The sequence below is a fragment of the Nasonia vitripennis genome, unplaced genomic scaffold (assembly GCF_009193385.2).
Source record: "Nasonia vitripennis strain AsymCx unplaced genomic scaffold, Nvit_psr_1.1 unplaced0251, whole genome shotgun sequence".
Taxonomy (NCBI): Eukaryota; Metazoa; Arthropoda; class Insecta; order Hymenoptera; family Pteromalidae; genus Nasonia; species Nasonia vitripennis.
In genome coordinates this window covers 389,673-417,500 of record NW_022280030.1, presented here as the reverse complement: position 1 = coordinate 417,500, position 27,828 = coordinate 389,673, and the positions used below count along the sequence as shown (strand labels likewise).

The 27,828-nt window shown below is 36.4% G+C and overlaps 1 protein-coding gene across 8 annotated transcripts in view; it reads right to left on the bottom strand.

Moving 5' to 3' along the window:
• LOC100116365 (dynein heavy chain, cytoplasmic) overlaps window positions 1-27,828 on the bottom strand; it is a 631,875-nt gene that overhangs the window by 554,740 nt on the left and 49,307 nt on the right. For all 8 annotated transcript variants that reach the window (XR_004228365.2, XR_004228366.2, XM_031933441.2 and 5 more), the window contains 2 exons: window positions 26,228-27,313; window positions 20,860-20,995 (listed from right to left, as the gene is read on the bottom strand). Coding sequence is in view for 6 of the 8 variants with exons in the window: in XM_031933441.2 (XP_031789301.2) it covers window positions 20,860-20,995; window positions 26,228-27,313 (1,222 nt within the window). In the remaining 2 variants the exon portion in view is untranslated. The remainder of the gene's footprint in view (window positions 1-20,859; window positions 20,996-26,227; window positions 27,314-27,828) is intronic.

The following is a 27,828-nucleotide window of genomic DNA, read 5'->3' as shown; positions in this document are numbered from 1 at the left end:
CCAGTATAAAGAAAGACATCTAATAAATATCAGAGAGTGATAGAGTACGCAGTAAGATTATTTATTTTTATGAGAATATGCGATGTATCATATGACAATCAAATGATTCTCATATGAGAATTCGGTCAAAAGTATCATATGAGCCTCATATGAGCCTTATACGATTCTTATATGAATCTTTTATCACTCTCAAATGATTATAATATAATTATCATAAGTATTTTCAGCCAGGTATATACAAATTTCTTTTCAACATATACTTTAATCAAATAATAAAAATGCAAGAAACAATAAAAAAAATTAAATATTTGATTATAAAATATGAAGATGTATAAATATATGGACATTAATTGTGATAGTTAAATTACAAATATATATTATAAATAAAAAAAAAAATTATTAAGAAGAATTACTAATTATTATCAAATAATGAATAATTTGATCATTTACATTAGCTCGAGGTGCCTGGTGGCATGGTAAAATTTTATAAAACAAACACACACACACACACACTCATACGCACGCTCTATACTATAGGCGCCACAATAAAAGCACTCCAGCAAGAAGAAACCATTGAAGTAAGAGATCTGGACATGTTTACCTCAGAAGAGGAGGTACTAGAAGAACTACAGAAATAAATTGGCGAAGAGAACATCATAGAAAACTCCACAATGAGATCTCTGCAAAGACGTACGGTGACACGCAGATTGCAGTGATACGGGAACCAGCTCAGATAGCGGCTAAGATCACTAAGCTACAGAAGATCAGAATACGATGAGTCAACTGTAGGATCCGGGTGGCTAACCGCAAAAACAAGCCGTGTAGGTGCTTTAAATGCCTAGGTTTTGGCCATATCGGCAGAAACTGCACAGTAACTGAAGAGTTATTACAGTTTACCGAGCTGCAGTAGAAGCTACTGATAGATAAAAAATATGAAAAGAGTGCAGTTGAGTATAAACAACTGCACGACTGCACAGAACCTACTGAACCACTATGTTCATGAGACAGAGATCGACATAGCCATCGTCTGTGAACAATACAGAGACTTGGACGAACCATCGTGGGATATGGACAGTACTGACAGAACGGCGTTATAAACATGCAGAGACGCTGCTTTCAAGGAAAAAAATACAAGACTTCATGAAGGATTCGTACGCGCTAAGGTAGCAGGCGTACACATTTACAGCTGCTATGCGTCTCCTAACGCGCCGATAGAACAATTTAGACAACTTTTAGACCGGCTAGTACAGGATGCTGTAGGAAGAAAACCGGTACTTATAGCAGGCGATTTCAACGCCTGGGCAGTAGAGTGGGGTAGCCAAAGGACAAATGAAAGAGGACGAGCGCTATTAGAAGCATTCGCCCTCCTTGACTTGGTCTTACAATTAGTTAACCAGGAATGTTCTTACACATTTCAAAGAGAAGACGCGGGTCCATCATTGATCTTACGTTTGTTAGCAGCTGCCTGATTGGCTTAGTTAGATCGTGGATAATGAGCAATTATTACATAAATAGTTACCACCAAGCCATAATAACGGAGATAGGAATATCAAAACGGAGATCCAACAGGAGTGCAACGACGACAATAGTCGGATGAAAAACGAAGGATTATGATAAGGAGATATTTCTGCTGGTTCTAGAAGAAATACAGCTGTTTGGATCTGCGAATGATAAGGTCGAGCAGGTAATAGGAAATATTACCCAAGCCTGCGACGCAACAATGCCGAGGAGGGCTTCCAATAATTGACAACTGCCAGTATACTGGTGGGATAAAGAAATTGACGCTGCCCGCAGCGAATACCGCCAAACCAGCAGACGGGAACAGTGGGCCAGGAAGAAATACTACAAGACTATTATAATCGAGGTCAAAAAGTAGTAGACGCCCGAAACATCTATTTCTACTATTATATTAAAGTATACTTAATGTACCTGTGTGCTGTGAAGCCATTCACATCTTTTCTCAATAACTGACATATTTTATTAGTTTATCATTAATTTAATATTTTATGATATGCGATATTTTACGTATATATTTTATTTAAATTATCATTATTTTTACTTTTATCCTCGAAATTTGAATTTTGTGAAAGTATAATTGTTAAATTTTACCCTGGATAATGATTCATATAATTGACCATAATTAAAAACTGGATTTGGTAAATAGATACCAACTTTGTTAAATGTTTGGCCTTATGATTTGTTAATTGTCATGACATATCCTAATCGTACTGGAAACTGTCGTCTGGTCATTTCAAAAGGGATTTCTTATTCTGAAGAACTCAAATTAATCCGTGGTATTAAAACAACTTTACCAAATTGTTTGCCGTTAATTATTTCTGTCGGTATACAGAATTGCATCATTTCCTTACTATTATACGAGTATCACTACAAAGCCCATCATTTAAATTGAAATTTCTCAACAAAATAATTACAGCACCTACTTTATTGGTAACATCTCTTGATTCTTATCTTCGCATAAATCGACACTTAGCTACTCTCTTACATCGCCATGCATCCTATTTGAAATGTTATAATTAATTTTTAGTACATCATTGTTTTTCTTCGCTAAAATTACTCTTTCGCAAAGTTTATTGGCATTATTATTATCAAAGTAATCTCCATAAATTTCCATAATTATATCATTGGTTGATAATCATTCTGTTGAAAGTCAAGTTATATCATTGTCCATTTCAAATTTATTGGAATATTTTCTATCTCAAATTTTTAATAGCTATTGCTTAAACTTTTTGTTACAATTACTAACTCTTATATTATCATTTAAAGTCATTATTTGAAATTTACTCTATAAATGACTATTTTTCACACAATTTTCAATAATTTTTGTTAATAAGTTAAAGAATAATAAGTAATAATAAGTTAAAGAAAGACAGAGAGACCATTGGAAATGCAATAGATACGGCATTAGAAATTAAACTAAAGATAAAGGTAACGATAGCTTATCCTTGAGCGACAAATTAGTTTGAAAATGTATAGCAAGCAGAATTAGAAATCGCGACAGAGATCAACATAGGTAAAGAAACAAAATCGAGAATGAAGATGCAATCTGTGAACAGAAAGATTTGGTGTAGATTATAGGTGGAAAATTAATGGATAGTCAGAGAGATGAACGAACAAGTAAAATACTTATAAAGAGGTAGATACATAGTTAAAATAGAGATAGAGGATTTATAAAAGGATAGATATAAATAAAATTTAGGATAGAGATCGATGATCTGGATAATTAGACATAAAAATAATATAAATTCAGATTAATATGAACGAAAGAATAGAGATGGTGATACAGATAATGATAGCGATGGGATCAGTGATAGAGGCAGAGAAAAATATGGAGTCAGGAATAAGAATAGTAATATAAATAAACTTAAATCAAATTAGACTCAGAGACATCAAGGTGAAGTCAGAGATATAGACAGCGATAAAGACGGATACAAATATTATAAGGCGTAATAGCTAATAAAAATCAGAATTTGGTCTGAGTCCAACACCAGGATAAAGATAAAAGTAATTCAAATATGAAGTTACAGGTGCAGATACTGATTGAGTTGAAGTTAAGAAAATGATATAAATTTAAACAAATTTTAAATATAAAATTTTAAATATTTAAAAATGTTATATAATAGTTGTTGTTTGAATTTTGACATAAATATTATATATTATATTTAAAATTTTATCAACATTATTTCAACAAATAGCTAATCAAATTTATCAACATATAGCTTCATTTTCAAATTAAATAGAATATTTCGATTATCACTCAAAATTTGCACATAGGGGGTTGGTGACCGAAGCGAGCAGGGGGCACCCCCCCCCTAGTAATAATAATAATCTTAAAGAAAATTTTTGACAATTCTTCGGATTTACAAAATACATTCTACTTGTAGTTGGCTTCTAAACTATTTTTCTTGGTGTCCATTTCTTTGTTTTTTCATTGAAAACGTGAAAATATGGTATATCAACATACAAGTACTGTCTAGCTTGCGGATTGTTTGTATTTAGTTCAAACCATGCAGTCAAAGTTGTATTTAAGTTTTTATTAATCAACTCTTCTTCTAATCCTTCCTTAAATAATTCAAACTGTTCATTGTTTAAATCTACAGCTAATCGGTAAATTACGTGTGATAAGACGTACATTTCATATTGTAGTATACGATACATTGCTTCTGAAGGGACTACATATCTTGTTTTTAATATTGTATCTAAATATTGTTTTATTTTATCGAAGTTGAAATTTTCGTCTTCACATTCGCTTTCATTATTACCTTGACTAATTTTTATAAAATCACAATCATGTCCCTTATAACAATATTTAAATAAATATTTAACACATTTAATAGTAGAACATACTTAAATATTAATATGACAATTTAATTTTAACAATAAATACGGATTGTATGGAACTACAAATCGAGTATCAGCTATTTTGTTTTTATTGAAACGAATGTGTTTTTCATTGTTACTTTGCCCATAAAGGGGATATCCAGTATTGTTAAAAGTAGTTTTCTTATTTAACTATTTCGGGAAGTTGTTGGTACATTTTTTTTTTTCTATCAGTACATGATGTTAGGGTAATTTCCGACTAACTTGTGGAACTAACAATGTGATATTGCAAAAAAGAACACAGGTGCTGGCTTACTCTCCCATACGGGGGAGATCAGTACAACCGACTATCGCAGCAGAACTGTCTGATTTTATAGAATTGATTATTTGGAAAATATTAATTGAGATACCTTACTTGATTCTTGTAGACGAAGGTAATTGTTGACTTGATCCGAAACAACACCAAAATATTTGCAAAATTAGAATGACTCTCTCTCTAAAAATCAGTTGGGCTTCCTTCCTTCAAAACAATTGGATAAGACTTCAAATCAATTCAAACTCAACGGGCTGAATTCCTTTTCTATGACTTTATTTAGTAGGTTGAAAAACTTCTAATACACAATACTCCACGTACAACTTTGACTACAAAACTCTAATCGAAACTTTGACTAAAACTCTAGTATCAAACTCTAAATTGAACTCGATGGGCTACTCAAAATAAAGAAATGCGCCCTTCTTTGAGGAGCGTACACACTGGAATGAATTAATCGGGGGAGGCAAGCTTGAAGAAAGCGTCACAGCTTTCTCCCACACAGGGTCTTTACTTCTCCATACTCCGCACTTCAGCTTAGCCGCTCTCTCTTTCTCTTTCTCTCTCTCTCTCTCTCTCTCTCTCTTTCTCTTTCTCTCTCTCTCTCTCTCTCTCTCTCTCCCTCTCTCTCTCTCTCTCTCTCTCTCTCTCTCTCTCTCTCTCTCTCTCTCTCTCTCTCTCTCTCTCTCTCTCTCTCTCTCTCTCTCTCTCTCTCTCTCTCTCTCTCTCTCTTCTCTCTCTCTCTCTCTCTCTTCTCTCTCTCTCTCTCTCTCTCTCTCTCTCTCTCTCTCTCTCTCTCTCTCTCTCTCTCTCTCTCTCTCTCTCTCCTCTCTCTCTCTCTCTCTCTCTCTCTCTCTCTCTCTCTCTTCTCTCTCTCTCTCTCTCTCTCTCTCTCTCTCTCTCTTCTCTCTCTCTCTCTCTCTTCTCTCTCTCTCTCTCTCTCTCTCTCTCTCTCTCTCTCTCTCTCTCTCTCCTCTCTCTCTCTCTCTCTCTCTCTCTCTCTCTCCTCTCTCTCTCTCTCTCTCTCCTCTCTCTCTCTCTCTCTCTCTCTCTCTCTTCTCTCTCTCTCTCTCTCTCTCTCTCTCCTCTCTCTTCTCTCTCTCTCTCTCTCTCTTCTCTCTCTCTCTCTCTCTCTTCTCTCTCTCTCTCTCTCTCTCTCTCTCTCTTCTCTCTCTCTCTCTCTCTCTCTCTCTCTTCTCTCTCTCTCTCTCTCTCTCTCTCTCTCTCTCTCTCTTCTCTCTCTCTCTCTCTCTCTCTCTCTCTCTCTCTCTCCTTCTCTCTCTCTCTTCTCTCTCTCTCTCTCTCTCTCTCTTCTCTCTCTCTCTCTCTCTCTCTCTCTTCTCTCTCTTCTTCTCTCTCTCTCTTTCTCTCTTCTCTCTCTCTCTCTCTCTTACTCATTAGGCCTTATCGGTCTGTACTACAGTCAACGGCTAAACTGCAGTGTTGGATGTTGCACGCGCGCTTCAACCGAAGGAGGAGAAATTGTTTTGGTTTTGGGTTTCTTCGTGTATTCGTTAAGCGTCCAAGTTTCTGGATTTTTCCGTTGGCTTTGTTTGATTCTATACAGGGTGTTTCATTTTAATCCGACCACGACAAAAAACCATGGAAAAACTAATTTTAACGAAAAATGACCTTAACAAAAGTTGAAGGGGGTAAAGGGGGCCATCGAATGACACAAACACCTATGACCTTGAACGCGATTTTCAAGGTCAATTGAGGGTAATTGTGATTTTTATAAATAGGAACCTCTATTTTAGACCTTGCAATCGGATAGAGCGGAAAAAATTACGTCGCAAAGGATATTTTAAGTTTGCTTTCGTGACCTTGAGAAGGTCAATTCAAGGTCAAATAACAAAAAATCTGCTAAGCAGCTGTTTGTCTGGTTTTATTTTACTGATCTCGAAAGATGACATTGACAAAAGTTGAAGGGAGCAAAAGGGGCCATCTAATGACACCAACACCTTTGACCTTGAACTCGATTTTCAAAGTCATTTGAAGGTCATTGTATTTTTTTAACGGGAACCCCTATTTTTGACCTCGGAATACGGAGCAGCGGAAAAAATTACGTCGGAAATGACATTTCAAGTTTGCCTTAGTGACCTTGAGAAGGTCAATTCAAGGTCAAATAAGAAGTATCAGCCTAAGATTGTTTTCCTTTCAATTTTTTCGTAGAATTATCATTTTGTTATTATAATAAACATTAAGAGAATAATTGACTTAAAATGTGATTATGCTTTGCTGACTTCAAAGCCATTTTGTAAGGTCAAAAGTGCAAAAATGCAATATCAAATGTTATGTGGAGTCCATATTTATATCCTAACTTTAGTGTTGCCCAGGAACAACGATGTGGACGTAATAGGATTGTGTTCCCTTTGGGGTGCTTGATTAGAGTGAGTCTCCTTGCCTCTCACTTTTCGGGGTGCTTGATTAGAGTGAGTCCCCTTGCCTCTCACTTTTGCTCAAAATTCAACGCAGGTGCTCAAAGACACCACCATTTTGTTGGATACACAATTCAATTCGCTGCTGAAAATGTTTTAACGATTCTATAATAGCGAGGAGTTCACGTCGAGCAATAATTTCTCTCCGGTTTAGAAAGGACTCTACTATAATAACCTATGACTCGTTCGATTCCATCTTGCTTCTGAGAAAGAACCGACCCAATTCCATGATCAGAAGCGTCAGTATCTAAAATAAATTCAGAAGAAAGAGAAGGAAATGCCAAAATTGGAGGTTTTGTAAGAACCTCTCTTAATTTTGAAAAGGCTTTTTTACAATCTTCTGACCATAAGAACTTCGATTTTCAGTTAATTTATACAAAGGTTTTGCTATATCAGCAAATCCTTTAATGAGACGCCTATAATGACCACAGAAATTCACAAAACTCAATACAGCCTTTTTGTTGTGAGGAATTGGCCAATTTACAACAGATTGAATTTTCTTTGGATCAGCTGATTTTCCTTTTTCAGAAAGAATGTATCCTAAATATTCGACTTGCCTGCTGAAGAAAACACATTTCTTCTTATTTAGACGTAAACCTGCTTCTTGAAAACGAACAAATACCTTTTTTAAATTGGATATCATCTAATTAAACGACTTTCCTAATACCATGACATCATCTAAATAAACTAAACAGAATTTTGAGAGATAATCTCTGAGTAACTTTTCGATCAAACGTTGAAAAGTCGCCGGTGCATGGCATAATCCGAATGGCATAACCTTAAATTGCCACAAACCTTTTCCAATTGAGCAAGCCATGATCTTCCTATCTTCTTCCCGAATCTTGATCTGCCAGTATCCACTCTTCAAGTCCAATGTACAACACCATGAATATCCTGCAAGTTTATCAAGAGTATCAGCAACTCTTGGTAAAGGGTACGAATCTTTAATCGTAATTGCATTAATTTTTTGGAAGTTAATACAAAAACGAATTTTTCCATCCTTCTTCTTCTTGGGAACTACAGGTGAGCAATACGAACTATTCTTCAATGACTCCTTGAGAATGCATCTCAGTAATACATACATCTAATTCCTTAATTTGATGAATAGGGGGTCTTCGACTAGGTTGTTTAATTGGTTGATTATGGAGTAATTGAATTCTGTGTTTAACCAAATTACATTTTCCAGTAACATCATCGTCTTGAAAAATTTCTTCAAATTCGTGTAGAAGATCCGCAAACTCCCGACGTTGATCTTGCTCCAAGTTCTCTGAGTTCTTGTTAAAAATTTCTTGTAATGAGTCTGATACAACCTTACTAGAATCGACTATTCTTGAAATGTGTTTATTAATGATTGAACTTGGAGTATTTAAAATAATTTTAGTAATTAAATCTGTAATACCAGTTGCATCAAGAAAATCACTTTCAAGTATACAATCATCAATAATATTTCCGACAAAAATTCAACTGGTACCTTTTCTCCAGTTGGATACTTAAGTGTTGTAAAATTAATAGGAATTCTCATATCTTTTGATTCAACAAATTTTGGATTTATAATAGTCACATCAGAACCAGAATCTACTTTAAAAATACAAGCTTTGTCATTAATTAAACCATCAAAATAAAATTTATTAGAATTCCTATTGATTCTTCCAACATGGCAATCAATCCGATAAGAGTGAGAGTTTGTTGGAGTCTTGTCAAGTTCAGTTAAACTCGCTCCAGAAAGTTTAACATAACCTAGTTTCCCTGATGGGTTGACAAAGTCGGACAATTAGACTTGAAATGTCCTTTTTTACCACAATTCCAACACTCTATTCCTTTTCCAAAATCTTGAAAATTCTGTCTGCCTGATGGCTGAGATGACGGCTTAGATGAACTAACACTCTTTGGAAATGATGAAGAGGTATAATTATTTCTCTGAGCTAGATGTTGAAGTCGCTTGTCCTGATCTTCAATAACTTTAACTTCCATAGCTCTTGCCAAAGCAATTTGAAGCGAATTAATTCTTTCTAATTGAAGTATTTTCAAAATTGAATTGTCGAAAATAGCAATTACAAATTGAGCATAGGCGATTTTATCTTGAGTTGTAAAAGGACAATCAGGATAAATGAAACCAGCTAATGTCATAAGATCAGCTGCTAATGTTGGAAAATCTTCACCCCGTTGTTGACGCCTGTTTTGAAATTGGAAATAATACGTTGGTGCAAAATGTACATCACCAAAACGTAACTCTAAACATGATTTTAACTTATCAAAATCTATTGGATCAGTATCTTTATAGCTATCAAGAACAGATTTAGCTTTCCCCCGTAAAGAAGCAGCTAAAGCAACCATCATCCTAGCACTATCCCAATTATTTGCTCTAGCAATTAATTTAAATTGATTCAAAAACTCACGCAATGGTGTGGTACCATCATAAGTATCCGGTTTGAGATTATAACCTAAATTAATACTTTGTGTTGATTGTGTAGTGTCCAGTGGGTGTATGTTATTTGACCTTAACCTATCGAATGTGCCAGCCGCTATAGCAGAATTTGTGTTTATGTTTGTGTTAGAAATATTTGAACGACTTAGCTCAGTTAATCGACGTTCGAGATCCTGTTGTTTCCTTGTCCACTCTGACCGTTCTGCGAGTAATGCCTCGTTTGACCGTTGTAGTCTCTCGTTGTTTTCAACCAGGTGCTTCACTTTCTCCTCATAGTTCTCGCGAAGCTGTCTGTCGGACAGAAAATCCTCAGAAGCTCGTCGGAAAGGTTTACTTCTTCCACAGAACGTTGAGATAAGCGGACTTCCAAATCTTTTCGTTGAGCATGTTCGTTTTCTAGTTGTATCTTTAAGTTGTTTATTTCCTTAATAGCAGCCACCAGTGTTGGATTTGGAACATTAGTGTGTGTAGTGAGGATTGGGGTTTGTGAAGACTGTGTGTGTCCGAAAACATTTGTGTCCTCCAGATTCGTCTGTTCAAGATTCAATAAATCCACTTCTCGTGAATCATCAATGGATTGTGCTGGTGCGTCCGGCTTGTGTGGTGTTCTTGGAAGCATCTTGCCAGATCGAAGATGCATAAAATAGTCACTCAAAAAAACACTAGTATCCTGGACGAGCCACAAGGATAATAAAAATAACAACACGTTATTTATAGAAAATCACTCTTGAACTCGGACTCTTTATTCAAACGTAAACACAACTGTTCTCAACAGCTGACAGAACCAGACTAAACATAAACAATAACATCTGCGACGTCGTTGATCTCGTTGTTAAGGTCGCTATGCGCGATTCTTGGTGTTCGAATCGCGCAACGTTCAGGCTCGGTCACAACAATATACAGGGTGACCCAATTTAAACGGGCACCGCTCATAACTCGTCAGGGACAGCCACAATCGAAAAAATGGTAGAGACCAAAGTTGTAGGATATCGAAGGGGCAACCCGATGGTGACCTGGGATTTGACCTTGAACGCGTTTTTCAAGGTCATTTGAAGGTCAACTTTGGATTTTTAAATAGGAACCCCATTCTTTTATTGCGGGAATGGAAAGAGCGGTAAATTTTACGTTCAGAATGGTATGTTCGGTTGCGGCACTGAAGGTCATCTCAATGTCCTGCAGCCAGAATGAAATCCCGCCTACGTAATTCCTCTAGCAACGCCAAATTAAAAAAAAGTGGTAGAGACCAAAGTTGTTCTATAGGGGGGGGGGGGGGGGAGAATTGTGACCTCGAATTTGAGCCAGTCCTACAAGGTCATTTCAAGGTCAAATCCAAGGTCACCATCGGGTTGCCCCTTCGATATCCTACAACATTGGTCTCTACCATTTTTTCGATTGTGGCTGTCCCTGACGAGTTATGAGCGGTGCCCGTTTAAATTGGGTCACCCTGTATATTGTTGTGACCGAGCCTGAACGTTGCGCGATTCGAACACCAAGAATCGCGCATAGCGACCTTAACAACGAGATCAACGACGTCGCAGATGTTATTGTTTATGTTTAGTCTGGTTCTGTCAGCTGTTGAGAACAGTTGTGTTTACGTTTGAATAAAGAGTCCGAGTTCAAGAGTGATTTTCTATAAATAACGTGTTGTTATTTTTATTATCCTTGTGGCTCGTCCAGGATACTAGTGTTTTTTTGAGTGACTATTTTATGCATCTTCGATCTGGCAAGATGCTTCCAAGAACACCACACAAGCCGGACGCACCAGCACAATCCATTGATGATTCACGAGAAGTGGATTTATTGAATCTTGAACAGACGAATCTGGAGGACACAAATGTTTTCGGACACACACAGTCTTCACAAACCCCAATCCTCACTACACACACTAATGTTCCAAATCCAACACTGGTGGCTGCTATTAAGGAAATAAACAACTTAAAGATACAACTAGAAAACGAACATGCTCAACGAAAAGATTTGGAAGTCCGCTTATCTCAACGTTCTGTGGAAGAAGTAAACCTTTCCGACGAGCTTCTGAGGATTTTCTGTCCGACAGACAGCTTCGCGAGAACTATGAGGAGAAAGTGAAGCACCTGGTTGAAAACAACGAGAGACTACAACGGTCAAACGAGGCATTACTCGCAGAACGGTCAGAGTGGACAAGGAAACAACAGGATCTCGAACGTCGATTAACTGAGCTAAGTCGTTCAAATATTTCTAACACAAACATAAACACAAATTCTGCTATAGCGGCTGGCACATTCGATAGGTTAAGGTCAAATAACATACACCCACTGGACACTACACAATCAACACAAAGTATTAATTTAGGTTATAATCTCAAACCGGATACTTATGATGGTACCACACCATTGCGTGAGTTTTTGAATCAATTTAAATTAATTGCTAGAGCAAATAATTGGGATAGTGCTAGGATGATGGTTGCTTTAGCTGCTTCTTTACGGGGGAAAGCTAAATCTGTTCTTGATAGCTATAAAGATACTGATCCAATAGATTTTGATAAGTTAAAATCATGTTTAGAGTTACGTTTTGGTGATGTACATTTTGCACCAACGTATTATTTCCAATTTCAAAACAGGCGTCAACAACGGGGTGAAGATTTTCCAACATTAGCAGCTGATCTTATGACATTAGCTGGTTTCATTTATCCTGATTGTCCTTTTACAACTCAAGATAAAATCGCCTATGCTCAATTTGTAATTGCTATTTTCGACAATTCAATTTTGAAAATACTTCAATTAGAAAGAATTAATTCGCTTCAAATTGCTTTGGCAAGAGCTATGGAAGTTAAAGTTATTGAAGATCAGGACAAGCGACTTCAACATCTAGCTCAGAGAAATAATTATACCTCTTCATCATTTCCAAAGAGTGTTAGTTCATCTAAGCCGTCATCTCAGCCATCAGGCAGACAGAATTTTCAAGATTTTGGAAAAGGAATAGAGTGTTGGAATTGTGGTAAAAAAGGACATTTCAAGTCTAATTGTCCGACTTTGTCAACCCATCAGGGAAACTAGGTTATGTTAAACTTTCTGGAGCGAGTTTAACTGAACTTGACAAGACTCCAACAAACTCTCACTCTTATCGGATTGATTGCCATGTTGGAAGAATCAATAGGAATTCTAATAAATTTTATTTTGATGGTTTAATTAATGACAAAGCTTGTATTTTTAAAGTAGATTCTGGTTCTGATGTGACTATTATAAATCCAAAATTTGTTGAATCAAAAGATATGAGAATTCCTATTAATTTTACAACACTTAAGTATCCAACTGGAGAAAAGGTACCAGTTGAATTTTTGTCGGAAATATTATTGATGATTGTATACTTGAAAGTGATTTTCTTGATGCAACTGGTATTACAGATTTAATTACTAAAATTATTTTAAATACTCCAAGTTCAATCATTAATAAACACATTTCAAGAATAGTCGATTCTAGTAAGGTTGTATCAGACTCATTACAAGAAATTTTTAACAAGAACTCAGAGAACTTGGAGCAAGATCAACGTCGGGAGTTTGCGGATCTTCTACACGAATTTGAAGAAATTTTTCAAGACGATGATGTTACTGGAAAATGTAATTTGGTTAAACACAGAATTCAATTACTCCATAATCAACCAATTAAACAACCTAGTCGAAGACCCCCTATTCATCAAATTAAGGAATTAGATGTATGTATTACTGAGATGCATTCTCAAGGAGTCATTGAAGAATAGTTCGTATTGCTCACCTGTAGTTCCCAAGAAGAAGAAGGATGGAAAAATTCGTTTTTGTATTAACTTCCAAAAAATTAATGCAATTACGATTAAAGATTCGTACCCTTTACCAAGAGTTGCTGATACTCTTGATAAACTTGCAGGATATTCATGGTGTTGTACATTGGACTTGAAGAGTGGATACTGGCAGATCAAGATTCGGGAAGAAGATAGGAAGATCATGGCTTGCTCAATTGGAAAAGGTTTGTGGCAATTTAAGGTTATGCCATTCGGATTATGCCATGCACCGGCGACTTTTCAACGTTTGATCGAAAAGTTACTCAGAGATTATCTCTCAAAATTCTGTTTAGTTTATTTAGATGATGTCATGGTATTAGGAAAGTCGTTTAATTAGATGATATCCAATTTAAAAAAGGTATTTGTTCGTTTTCAAGAAGCAGGTTTACGTCTAAATAAGAAGAAATGTGTTTTCTTCAGCAGGCAAGTCGAATATTTAGGATACATTCTTTCTGAAAAAGGAAAATCAGCTGATCCAAAGAAAATTCAATCTGTTGTAAATTGGCCAATTCCTCACAACAAAAAGGCTGTATTGAGTTTTGTGAATTTCTGTGGTCATTATAGGCGTCTCATTAAAGGATTTGCTGATATAGCAAAACCTTTGTATAAATTAACTGAAAAATCGAAGTTCTTATGGTCAGAAGATTGTAAAAAAGCCTTTTCAAAATTAAGAGAGGTTCTTACAAAACCTCCAATTTTGGCATTTCCTTCTCTTTCTTCTGAATTTATTTTAGATACTGACGCTTCTGATCATGGAATTGGGTCGGTTCTTTCTCAGAAGCAAGATGGAATCGAACGAGTCATAGGTTATTATAGTAGAGTCCTTTCTAAACCGGAGAGAAATTATTGCTCGACGTGAACTCCTCGCTATTATAGAATCGTTAAAACATTTTCATCATTACCTTATCGGTAAACCTTTCATCATTAGGACTGACCATTCCTCTTTGACTTGGTTATTATCGTTTAAAGAACTAGATGTTACAATTAGCTCGTTGGTTAGGGAAATTAGATCAGTATTACTACAAAATTATTCACAGGAAAGGTAATTTACATGGAAATGCTGATGGACTTTCAAGACGCCCTTGTGAAGATTTTTCATGTAAATATTGTTCCAGAGTAGAAGAAAAATTCAATGAAGAGACTATTTGCCGTATTATTTTTGAAGAAAATACATCGGAAGATTGGAAGAAGAGTCAAACTAAAGATGAGGCTATTTCTTTTATTTGTCAAACGAAGGAATTACAGAAAAAACCAGCATGGCAAGAAATTTCTTCGATGGATGAATTCACTAAAATCTATTGTTCACAATGGGATTCATTAGTGTTAATTAATGGAATTTTTTATAGAGAATGGGTTTCAACAAATTTAGATCATAAAATTTGTCAATTGGTTGTTCCTATAGATAAAATCAAAGATATTTTAGAAGAAGCTCATGATTCACCATCTGGAGGGCATTTCGGAGTAAACAAAACTTTAGATAAAATTAGAAAAAGATTTTATTGGGCTACTTGCAAGAGAGATGTAGAAAATTGGTGTAAATCCTGTGAAGTTTGTATTGCAAAGAAAGGTCCTCCGGATAAAGGCCATGGTGAGATGAAGATTTACAATTCAGGAGTTCCATTCGAACGACTTCAAATGGATATTTTCCTTCTTTAGTCAATAAATACCTCTTATTTGTGACAGACTGTTTCTCGAAGTGGGTTGAAGCTTTTCCTCTCTCTAATATGAGAACAAAAACAATTGCTGAGATTTTCGTTGATCAGATTGTCTGTAGGTATGGGGTACCTTTAGAAGTAAATACTGATCAAGGAACAAATTTCGATTCGAAATTGATTAAACATTTGTCTGAGTTATTAGAATTAAAAAGACAAGAACATCCCCATTACACCCACAATCAAACGGACAAGTAGAAAGACAACACCAAACACTACTTCACTATTTCACAAAATACATACACGACAATCAGAAAGACTGGGATCGCTGGGTTTCACTATTTCTGTTAGCTTACAGGTCCTCCGAACATGCGACGACCGGAGCTACTCCAGCTGAGATTTACACCAGTTTTGACCTGAGGCTTCCTTTGGACTTAACTCGAGGGTGTCTACCACAGGAGGTCGAGATTAAAGGAGACGGAGACTACGTACACAGGCTTCGGAGGAAACTCAGCGAGATCCATAAAATAGCACGAGGCCGGATTAACTTACAATCAGAAAAGACGAAGTCTTGGTACGACAAACGAGCTCTCAACGTTGAATATTCCCAAGGACAAAAAGTTTGGTTCTTCAAACCTCGAAGAATTAAAGGAAAAGCACCAAAACTACAGTCGAATTGGGAAAGACTTAGCTGTTGAAATTGATTTCGAAGATATTTTGTTTTGCAAGCAAACGGTCACAGTTGTTTATGAGTAAAAGGATTGAATGGTGCTGCTCCGCTAACTCTTCATTAGCTAGTTGATCAGCATGTAGACCAGGTGTTTGTTTTCGCTCCAAGTTTTCTTCAACCAGCTGTTGATGTTTCCATTCATTCTCCGTTTTTACTTTTTCTTCAGTTCCATGTGTTTGAATATACCATCCCGGACGAGCCCCCAAAATGTTATGACCGGGTTCGGATAATAAAAATAACAACACGTTATTTATAGAAAATCACTCTTGAACTCGGACTCTTTATTCAAACGTAAACACAACTGTTCTCAACAGCTGACAGAACCAGACTAAACATAAACAATAACATCCGCGACGTCGTTGATCTCGTTGCTAAGGTCGCTATGCGCGATTCTTGGTGTTCGAATCGCGCAACGTTCAGGCTCGGTCACAACAATATATACAGGGTGTTTCATTTTAATCCGACCACGACAAAAAACCACGGAAAAACTAATTTTAACGAAAAATGACCTTAACAAAAGTTGAAGGGGGTAAAGGGGGCCATCGAATGACACAAACACCTATGACCTTGAACGCGATTTTCAAGGTCATTTGAGGGTAATTGTGATTTTTTTAAATAGGAACCTCTATTTTAGACCTTGGAATCGGATAGAGCGGAAAAAATTACGTCGCAAAGGATATTTCAAGTTTGCTTTGGTGACCTTGAGAAGGTCAATTCAAGGTCAAATAAGAAGTATCAGCCTAAGATTGTTTTCCTTTCAATTTTTTCGTAGAATTATCATTTTGTTATTGTAATAAACATTAAGAGAATAATTGACTTAAAATGTGATTATGCTTTGCTGACTTCAAAGCCATTTTGTAAGGTCAAAAGTGCAAAAATGCAATATCAAATGTTATGTGGAGTCCATATTTATATCCTAACTTTAGTGTTGCCCAGGAACAACGACGTGGACGTAATAGGATTGTGTTCCCTTTGGGGTGCTTGATTAGAGTGAGTCTCCTTGCCTCTCACTTTTATTATGTACAGATTTGAATGTAGGTGCCCAAAGACACCACCATTTTTTCGGATTCTATTCAGTTCTTGGGATGTTTTCGTAAGCGAATTTTTATCCTATCTTTAGCGTTACTCAGGAACGACGTGGACACAATTGGCTACTAATTTTCCTCATCGAATTTTGCCTGAATTTATTGTTGAAATAAATAATTTATTTTGTAAAGATGATTTTTCATGTTGAATTTTCCCGCGACTCATTGTTGAAATAGACAATTTTTCTAATAAGAGATCTCTTTTCATATGAATTTATCCTCTACTCATTGTTACTTACACTTAGTATTCAATAGTTTACTAGTTATTAGCCAAACTAATCAAATATCATTTGTTTAACATTTTCTCTTTTTCATTCATTGACCTTTATTTTTTCTATTAAAATTTATTACTCATCGAAAGCTATCTAATTTGTTCAGTTTGGTAAAAACAAAATTTTTTATTGAACTTGTTATACATTTTTAACAATGGCTGATTATCCAGCCGCTGAAAGGGTTGATATTTTATTGATTCTTGGTGAATCTAGACGTAATTATCGACAAGCTGCAGCCTTGTATCAAATTCGATATCCCGATAGAAGACATCCAAGTCATACAACCATTCGTGAGATTTACCGTAGAGCTCAACAAGGGCAACTAGCACGGGTTAGAGAACGTCGTAATTACAACGAAGATGATCTTCGTGTAATGGTCGTTTTAGCAATGGTTCATTTGAATCCCCACGTTAGTACCCGTGAAATTCAAAGGCAAAGTGGTATACCTATGACTACTGCTTGGAGAATACTGAGAAGTCAACGTTATCATCCATATCATATTACTATAACTCAGGATCTCACACCTGCTGATATGAGGTTAAGGCTACAGTTTTGCCAATGGGCACGACAAATGATTGCTAATGATCGTCACTTTTTTCAATACGTAATGTTTTCTGATGAAGCAAAATTCAAAAGCAATGGAGAGCTTAACCGACATAACTGTCATTATTGGTCGAATGTTAATCCGCATTGGTACAGGCAGATAGATAACCAAAATCGTTGGAGTCTTGATGTTTGGTGTGGAATTGTTAACGGATACCTTGTAGGCCCATACTTTTTCGATGAAAATGTAAATGGCCATAATTTTTTACAGTTCCTGAGAGAACGTCTTTCAGTACTTCTTGAAGAAGTAAATTTATACACAAGAGCAAGAATGGGGATTCAATTAGATGGAGCTCCTGCGCACTATGCTCGAATAGTTAGACAATATCTTAATCAAAATTACCGTGACAGGTGGATTGGACGCACTATTTGAAAGATGTTGTTTATGAACATGAAACTATAACAAGGGAAGATATGATCCACAGAATTCAAACCGCTTGTGAAAACATTCCAAGAGCTGTATTACTCAGAACAGTAGAACATTTTCAGCAGCGAATTGAATTGTGTATCCAACAAAATGGTGGTGTCTTTGAGCACCTGCGTTGAATTTTGAGCAAAAGTGAGAGGCAAGGGGACTCACTCTAATCAAGCACCCCGAAAAGTGAGAGGCAAGGAGACTCACTCTAATCAAGCACCCCAAAGGGAACACAATCCTATTACGTCCACATCGTTGTTCCTGGGCAACACTAAAGTTAGGATATAAATATGGACTCCACATAACATTTGATATTGCATTTTTGCACTTTTGACCTTACAAAATGGCTTTGAAGTCAGCAAAGCATAATCACATTTTAAGTCAATTATTCTCTTAATGTTTATTATAATAACAAAATGATAATTCTACGAAAAAATTGAAAGGAAAACAATCTTAGGCTGATACTTCTTATTTGACCTTGAATTGACCTTCTCAAGGTCACTAAGGCAAACTTGAAATGTCATTTCCGACGTAATTTTTTCCGCTGCTCCGTATTCCGAGGTCAAAAATAGGGGTTCCCGTTAAAAAAATACAATGACCTTCAAATGACTTTGAAAATCGAGTTCAAGGTCAAAGGTGTTGGTGTCATTAGATGGCCCCTTTTGCTCCCTTCAACTTTTGTCAATGTCATCTTTCGAGATCAGTAAAATAAAACCAGACAAACAGCTGCTTAGCAGATTTTTTGTTATTTGACCTTGAATTGACCTTCTCAAGGTCACGAAAGCAAACTTAAAATATCCTTTGCGACGTAATTTTTTCCGCTCTATCCGATTGCAAGGTCTAAAATAGAGGTTCCTATTTAAAAAAATCACAATTACCCTCAAATGAGTGCTGATTGTGACTAGATTATATTTAACTATGTACAAGATGACAATATGACAATATTGTATTTCGTATGTATAAATATTAATATTAAATGTTACCCAAAATTATTAATTTAGAATATAATTAATGTAATTAAAAAAGTTTGATTGAAAATTGATTTTTTAGTCATAAAAAGTATTGTTCCAATAAATAAAATATTGTTTTAGAATACAGCATGTGAATGTTATTTTAAATATTTCCAAGCTTAATTATTTTACTGTAGGAGCAATTTTCTTATAACAAAAGCTATATATTCAGATATTCAGATAAAAATCTCTAAAATAGCGAAGTTGAAGAATCGATCGTTTAATTCTGGAAATATACATAGATAATTAAAAAAAATCGTCGAAAAAGTTTGAAATTATAATTTAAAAATTTTAAATGTATTGTTTTGATGTACACCCGACGTGAATTTGTCCACGGTACCGTTACCAAATCTGACCGGTCAAAAAAATCATATAGTCATAGTCAATAAAGGGAGAGTTATTATACCCGACGTGTACATATGTACAATATGTGTTAATGAAATATAATTTGAATTATCAATATTTCCAAAGAGTATTTTTACTACGTTTAAGCAAACCATCTGCGCAAAGATCGGCACTACTGATTTATTATAACTTTAACGACGTGCTTTTAACACACCAAAAAGTATTTTCTAGAAGTTTTGGCGAAACTCAAAGTTATACAAAATTATACTTTGAGTAAACAAAAAAAACTTGATTCATATAGTCGTATTATGAAGATTGATTCACATACTCGTTTTATACGAACTTCAATTAACCTGCGCCGTGCGCACACGACTCCACCGTACCGAATGAAATCCTAACCTCCAAACCCATCCCCGATCCACGGTACCGAAACACCGTAGCCATAACCACCGATGCATTGTTGTAGCGAAGTCGCGTAGATATTTTCGTAAATCGTTAACAGCGCTAGTTTAAACAATTCCATTTGTAAAGGCGAAATATTCTTAACCAAGCGCATAATTGATTTCTGTTTCAGACGGGATTTAACAACTGATTCCCAATTACTATTATCTACTTAAGGTAATATATTTTGTTAACATTAAGAACATAAGAACAGACTCTTTTATTGCCCCTTTCCCCAATCCAGATCCTGGAACCGACTGACTGTCCAACATCCTGGGGAAAGTTGAACCGTTACATACTTGATCGACATTCGTCTGCTACTCGGCGACACATGCAATTATATGCATATGATAATGCTATACCATATATATATATATATATATATATATATATATATATATATATATATATATATTATATAGTTATTTTGGCTATACTCCCCCCACACGCCCTCACAGCCCCCGCCACTTAGCCCCCCACAAAATAACGTAAAAATCGTTCATTTTTATGTTAATTTTAAAAATGTGTATGCCCCCCTCCCCCACAGCAATAACACGAATCTTGTATGATTAACTTACTTAAAATGTACTGTTAGTTAACTGTCAATGTTTATGGTTTAAAATTATATACTATATTATATCTCCCAAAAAAACTTTTTTCAAAGATCCGGACCGTCTTCTTTACTCTATCCGAGCTTAAAATATACCTTAAACATGCCCCCTCGGACTTATCGAGAGACATTTCTAAAAAATATGAATTAAATATTGCTAGCAACAAATTTTGTGTAAATTTTATATATTTTCGATAGAATTTTTTTTTCAAATTACATCAAATAAAAAATTTTTCGATAAAGAAAAATATCTTTTCGTTTTTTTGCAGGATGCAACCCAGGCTTGACCCCTAAACTCGATATTGAAAACAAGAGACAAAAAATAGTTGAAGCACTTCTTTAAATAATCTTGCGATGAATTCATAGCTAAAATTTGTCACTAAAAAAACTTACCCAGAACATCTTCAACACGTCTTAAGTACATGGTTAGTTGAAAATCTATTTGTTTTACCCAAATTATTGAACCAGCTATGGGTGGAAGATCACGCACCATACTCATTTTGTAGCATTTACTTTGAGCGTATTGAACCTAAAAAATATTTTGATTATTTTTCATCATTATTTCGTAATATTGACGACAGAGATAAGGGCAACAGGAAAAATACTGCTTTATACTGTTACGATACATAGTACAATTCAGCATCTTTATCAGCGTGTCAAACACCTCTTGTATTTATTGTGATAGATAACTTTACTTCGAAATAATGCTTTAACGACCTAATCTATGCTTTTAATTTCACCACACTTTTCAACGTGACATCTCTTTATATCTGATACTTTTTACCGTCTTTCTATCCGTTCGGCCTTGGGAATGCCAAACCATTAAATAGACCACAACAGCAACGCTATAATATTCATAAAAATGTGTATACAGGGTTTTTGCAATCGCTGATTACGAATCGAATGTCATATTTAAACAATAAAAAATAATAAAGCCACCATGGCGCACCAAAACTTGAAAATTTTTACATTTAAAAAAAATGTTAAATGCCTTGTTTTTCGCGCTGTTAGTTAACTTGCAGAGTAATTTTTTTTTGTAACACATGCACGATTTCCGCGCATTTTAGACTTAAAAAGCGGCCCTAATTTATTTATTTATTTTGAACATATAGGGACAGTTCAATACGAATTTGAAAAAGATCTCGTCATGATTCATTATTTCTAAAAGTGGACAAATTTAAATTCGATGAAAATATTTAGAAGAAGTTTTCAGGTTCGTCCAGCTTTAGATTACATGTTGAAAGATTATTTTATTTTTAATTTCGTATTAGAGATACTATCGTTTTTTCTGTCGGCATAAAAATGATCAAAATAATACAGGTAGATAGAGCGACAGGTGGTTTCGGAAAAATGCAAATGTTTATTCGCACAAAACTGTAATGCATACAAGTGTGTGTGTGTGCGTGTGTGTATGTGCGCGCGCGTTTGTCTCCTAGGAAAACGCGAGCGCAAAAGGCGGCGGGTACGGTTGACAATTAAAATCATGCGACTAGAGAGCTTCATTCTTCTGTATACAGTCCCATTCTCCACTCATAATTCCCTTCTTCCCACATAGACGGCTGAACGCAAGATGGACGACATCAGGGAGTTAGCAGAGGAGATTGTCCAACAAATCGTCGAAGAGTCGATGAGTCACACGGTCGACGACACACCAGCAGTACCGGCCAACGTCCCATCCGGATTAGAGGTGGGAAGCGAACTGCTCAACCGGTCGATCTTTGCTATCCCGGAATCACCGAGCGAGATCGAATTGAGGAAGCAAGCTCTGCTGAAAGAACTGCAGGTGATAGAGGACGCACAGTTCGCTCAGGCTTTAGTCAGAAGACAGCAAGCGAGAAACCGAGCGACGCAGCTCAGAAACGTGCTGATCGCTGCGCTGGAAGAAGCCATCGCTATTGGGTCGGAAATTAAGGAAAAGTATGGCCACCGGCCGGATCTACCTAAGGGAGACACAACCCTAGTAGAAACCGTGGCATTCCTAAAGGCCAAATGCAAAGCGAAGCCGCAACCATTGCCAGCGCCACCGGCTGTCCCGAAGACGGCTCCAACAGCCGTAAGACCAGATTCGACCAGCCATCAGCTCGACACGACGTCGAAAACCACGGCCGCTCCAGCAGCAACAGCCGTAAAGAAACGGCTGACTCTAACCAACGAACAGTTGAACAAAGAGTTCGACCGTAACCGTGAACTGAAGCGCCGAGCGAAAAATAGGCTGCCGACTTACACCGAACCTGGACCGCAATGCCCCATTTGCGGATACCGAGGTATTGCTCGATTGGACGAGTGCCCCAATTTCAACGTCCATGGAATGGACTTAACGTACGGCGACAAGTACAAGAAGAAGTAGAAGAAGAAGCTCAGGCTAACGGCCGAATCACTTCATTTCCCTTACCTCAATCCCGTGCAATGAAGCATTTTGTTTTTTCTTATTTCTCTTCTTTCTCTCTTAATGTTTTTTTTTTAGAGGCAAAAGACTGCCGTACTGGCCAACGGCCGTATGTAAAAAGAGAGTATATGTATTATCTAGTTAATGATGAGAATAAAAAGTCAAGTTTTCCTAGTAAAAATTGATATTTATTACAAGTTCTTATTACCCAGTTAGACATGACTGAGTGCGAGCTGGTACACCTGTCTGGGGGAGGGTGTTGTGACGGCCAAGTGCACGTCAAATGTCTAACGGCTAATCATGTACTAAATGTAATAAGATTATTGTTTCAGCAATCTGCCAACGAGCGCCGAAACGAGTGAGAACGAGAAACGAGGCAAGATAGAGACAGAGAGAGTGAGAGCATAGGTAGCGCGGTTGCCGCCTGGCCGCACAGCGTTGGCGAGATATGACAACGATGTGCCGACGGCCGGGAGAACCGCGACTAGAGTTAGTCTAGCTGCGCTATCCATACGAGTAGCTCGCGCTACTGTATACGCGGATTTGTTGTGATTCCTGCGAGCACCTCGAGAGCGAACGATATTCGTCCGTGCGTTACCGACGAGTTGCTGCGACACCCGTCCGAACTGTACATCTCCACGTCCGAGACTGGACCACGTCCGTTGCGTCAAATACTACTGCCACTACCGAGTTGTAAGTACCTGCACTCTCACTCTCTCACGTCGACAGGGTAATATCTCTCGTCTCTCTTTATCGTTCGTCGAAGTGTGCGGCGTTTGCACCTCCGTGTATAGTTACAATTGAATATATATTTCCTTATCTAAACTTCTCGTGTGTTATTTCCTACGACCCGACCTACGCCGCCTCCGCGGGCTCGTGTAAAAACACGTGCATGATCTGAGTGGGCCGAGCGGTGCCTTCTGCACGCCCGACGTTAATTTACAATAAACAGGGCCCTTCTGGCCCTGGTTATAACACGGCAGGACAGTATTAACCGAGTGTTATAATACAAAGTTACCTTTATCTCTTAATAACGTTCAAACTAATTAGTACATATTTGCATAAGATATTCTGTCACAAACCGATTTTTAATATACTTTTGCAGTTTTACTTGCATTAACAAATTTAATAATCTGAGTTTAATCATTGCTATTTTCATTTAAAACTTTACATTTAAAATACATTTACAAGATTTTACTCTCAATTTTATAACGCGTCCTCTCTGGTGAAAAATATTTTAACCTCAAAAAAGCCTGGCGTACACGTGGACTCTTGACTCGGCTAGTTGATACCCGAAAGCACCCACCAACGTTTTTACGCGCGTTTGAACATGTGTTCGCTTTGTTCTACGACGCGACTCTCGCAGCAACACTGCACTATTGTGACGTCACGCACACTTAAAACGAATGCATTTTAAATTCTGATAATCCGTATAACATTTCCTTGTCGAGTTTCACTATAAAATTTACGACTTTAAGTTAATCATTTATAATTTTAACCGATACTTTTGTATAAAACTTCCAACAATTATATTATTTATCTTTATAAACTACAAACGATTAAATTTTAAATAAACTTTACATCAATTTAGTTAACTCCTTTCTCTAAATAAACAATGAATTTATCAAATACAAACACAATAATCTATATGGCAAGTTTTATTAACGTCTTAACATCAAATAACTAAACAAATAAATTTAATTTCAAAAAGGGCTATAATTCAAAATTCTACGTGAAAATAAATCGCAAAAGCTCAATATATTTCTTCCGAACATTTCACAAAAAACCATTCATTAATTAGACTGAATTATAACAAATTCTACTTTCACGTAACTACATTATCAAAACTTACTGCCCGAGACAAGAGATTTCGTACTAAGAAACTTTGCGTATTTTCTATATTCAACAAATGCACATGTATCTTTGCATCCAGCATTTAATTTTTCCAAAGCTGCTGATCTATTCTGGAATCCACTGTGAGGTATACATTCGATCATCCATCAAAAAATCGTCGCATTGAATCAATTCTTCGATACGCCTTTGTCTCGCCTTTGTCATCTGCATCTTTTTCTTTATGTCTTCGCGTTGTTGAGTTTTGCTTCCAATTTATATATTTCTTCTCACTCTCGAACGGGCTGCATACATTGCTTGATGATCTTCTCAATTATCTTGATATTTTGTCGCCACCCGTGCTACATAACTTTATTTTAAACAAACTATCACCTGTCCCGTAATCTTAACTTCCTACTAAAATAGTTCCCGGGTTTCGGCACCAAAATTTTTCCGAAAATTAACAGGAGGCAGTCCAAATTCTATGCAGAGATCTGCACAAAAAAATCTGCAGAGATCTATGTCTACACATTTTTTTGTGAGGGCGAATTCCGTGTCAATCATAACATAAAATTTTACCCGGCAAATGAAAAATTTCTCATGAGTTTTATGACGAGTAATATTCCTAGCTTGTCATGACACCCCAGCGTATCATATACTGTATCACTTAATGTATCATAGACTTGTTACAGGTAAGCAGCGTGGCAGGAGAAGACGCGAAAGCACATCTATAGGGAGCATGCTTTGCGCACGAAATTAGTTCGACCAGGAGATAAATACGCATCGGTTTCGACGGCTTAGCTAGAACTTGGATACTTCGCTGAAGCGCGACTGTAATAGTCGCTCTATACGAGTGTGTATAAGACCTGGCGATTCTTGTAAGTGTGTGAAAATGCCAGCATGCGTGTCTGTTAAGGGGCATGCGTGCGCATATGCATGTGGATGTTTGGAGGCATGTGAGGGTTCGTACGGTGACGTGAGTTCTGTGTTTGATATGTTGGCTTTGAACAATAATAACGAGCAACGACCATGAGGATGACAATTATATCAAATGGAAGTGGACAGAAATCATACCTTTCCCTCCCCCTCCTCTCACACAGAGTAATAGTTGACAGTGGTACTGCAGTGACTAATGGCGCAGACAATGAAGCTAGGTTTTACTTTAATGAAAGTCAGTAAGCGCAACAGAGAAAATACAGGTTACCATTAGGTAAATGACCTTACTTCAAAATAAAAAGGTTTTTAATTGTTGCAAATACAACACATGGTGTGAGTAGTTGTGGCCGTTTCGATGTTCACACTAGCAATGGAATTCTATAGTCTTTCTATAATTTTGTTTTTTAAACATCTCTCAATAAAACCAGTAAAAACAGAAAAAAAAGAAAAAAACAGAAAAACACACAAACGTACACAATAAGTGATAGCGTTTCATTTTGGTACCACCTATATTACTGATTTACATGCTAGCAGCCTTGTACGGCTCCTGTCATAGTTATATATATACAAAACAAAACAAAATATTTATACTTTATTAAAAAGAAATACCTTAAATTTTTCATGGAGCGTTTCAATGTCATCTTTGACTCGCTGTATTAATTGAGTTTGATATTCTCTAATAGCCCCTCTTATGTGAGGCCTAACAAAAAGAGCATTAAATCGGGAGAAAATACGGAACATTTCATTAGCATTTTTTGCTGTTCCTAGTTGGTCTCGAAGATGCGCTGTGATTCTTGCTTCTACACGCTCGATTCGTTCTTCATATCGATTTACAGCTGCTTCCCAGGACTCTAGTCCTTCTTTAGTTATATCTAAACAATCAACTTCTTTGACATTTTCGTAAGCTAAATTGACTTCGCTGATAGCATTAGCATCGGCAGCGTCAAATGCAAAATCCAATTTTACATCACTGTCATTATTATCAATAGATGAAGTATTGGTTTGACGAACCGGTCTTAGAACCCGTACTATGACAGTTCTCAGTTGTTCATGTTGACGACGAAAACGCCTCATGTGTTCCATTCTCGTTTGTAATTTTTTATGGGCAGGAGAAACTCTCCAAACCATTTTCATATGCTCATCTCGTTTTCTTTTCACGACTTCTCTCAATAACTGCGTTAATTTATCATACTCATCATCCCAAGTATTAAAGAGTTCAAAACACTGCGTCATTACTTTTTCAAAATCTTCAAACGGTATATGCATAAGTCTTCGGGTTCCCAATACTTTTAATAATTGTTGACCCAAATCTCTAGAGATAGCTTCAACAAGGCGTAAAACACGTTGGATAGGATATTTGGTATTTCTTATTTTCCTTAAGTGTATAAAAATTTGTTGAATGGCTGATCGAATACGTTCTAATTCTGTTGCCGAGAGCAAATCATTTATTGGAAAATCTTTCATTAACGGATTATAGTCATTTACAGTTGCTAACGCTTGTTTTAATCCAGTATCAGTGTCAAAGCTGACAGTAGCATGGAATCGTTTTCCATGTTTTAATATATCAAGGGTCAATGATATTTCAATGCTTTCTCTTTTTTCTTGAATACGATGCAATGCTCTTTCTAAATTTAACCAAAAGGAAATTTCTTGTAAAGCAGTTCCAGATTCAGGATCCCTATTCAACTTAGTAACCTGAAATAATAAAAATAATGATAATTTTACATTTTACGCTACGTGATCATTTACATAAACTCATAATAAATATAAAATCTATAATATAATTTTTTTACATTACAAACTGATAAAAAATTGGACACGAAAAACATTTTTAACATATTTAAATTTTTTATTGAAGCACATTGAATGTCAAAATGTAAAAAGTAGAAGAAAGATTGTAAAAAATTTCAAGGATAGTAGAGTATAGTATCCATGCTTATCATTCTCTCTTTCTCTCTCTCTCTCTCTCTCTCTCTCTCTCTCTCTCTCTCTCTCTCTCTCTCTCTCTCTCTCTCTCTCTCTGTCCTGGGCTCCCCCTACTATATCAATGCTTTACCAACTGTTGCTAACACCTACATCAACATAGGGGGAGCCCAGGTCGACTATGAATCATCCGTACGCAATCTGGGGTTGGTGCTTGACTCCAACTAACGTGGAAAGAGCACATTACACAACTATGCAAACGTGCTCACTCATTAATGTATAGGCTT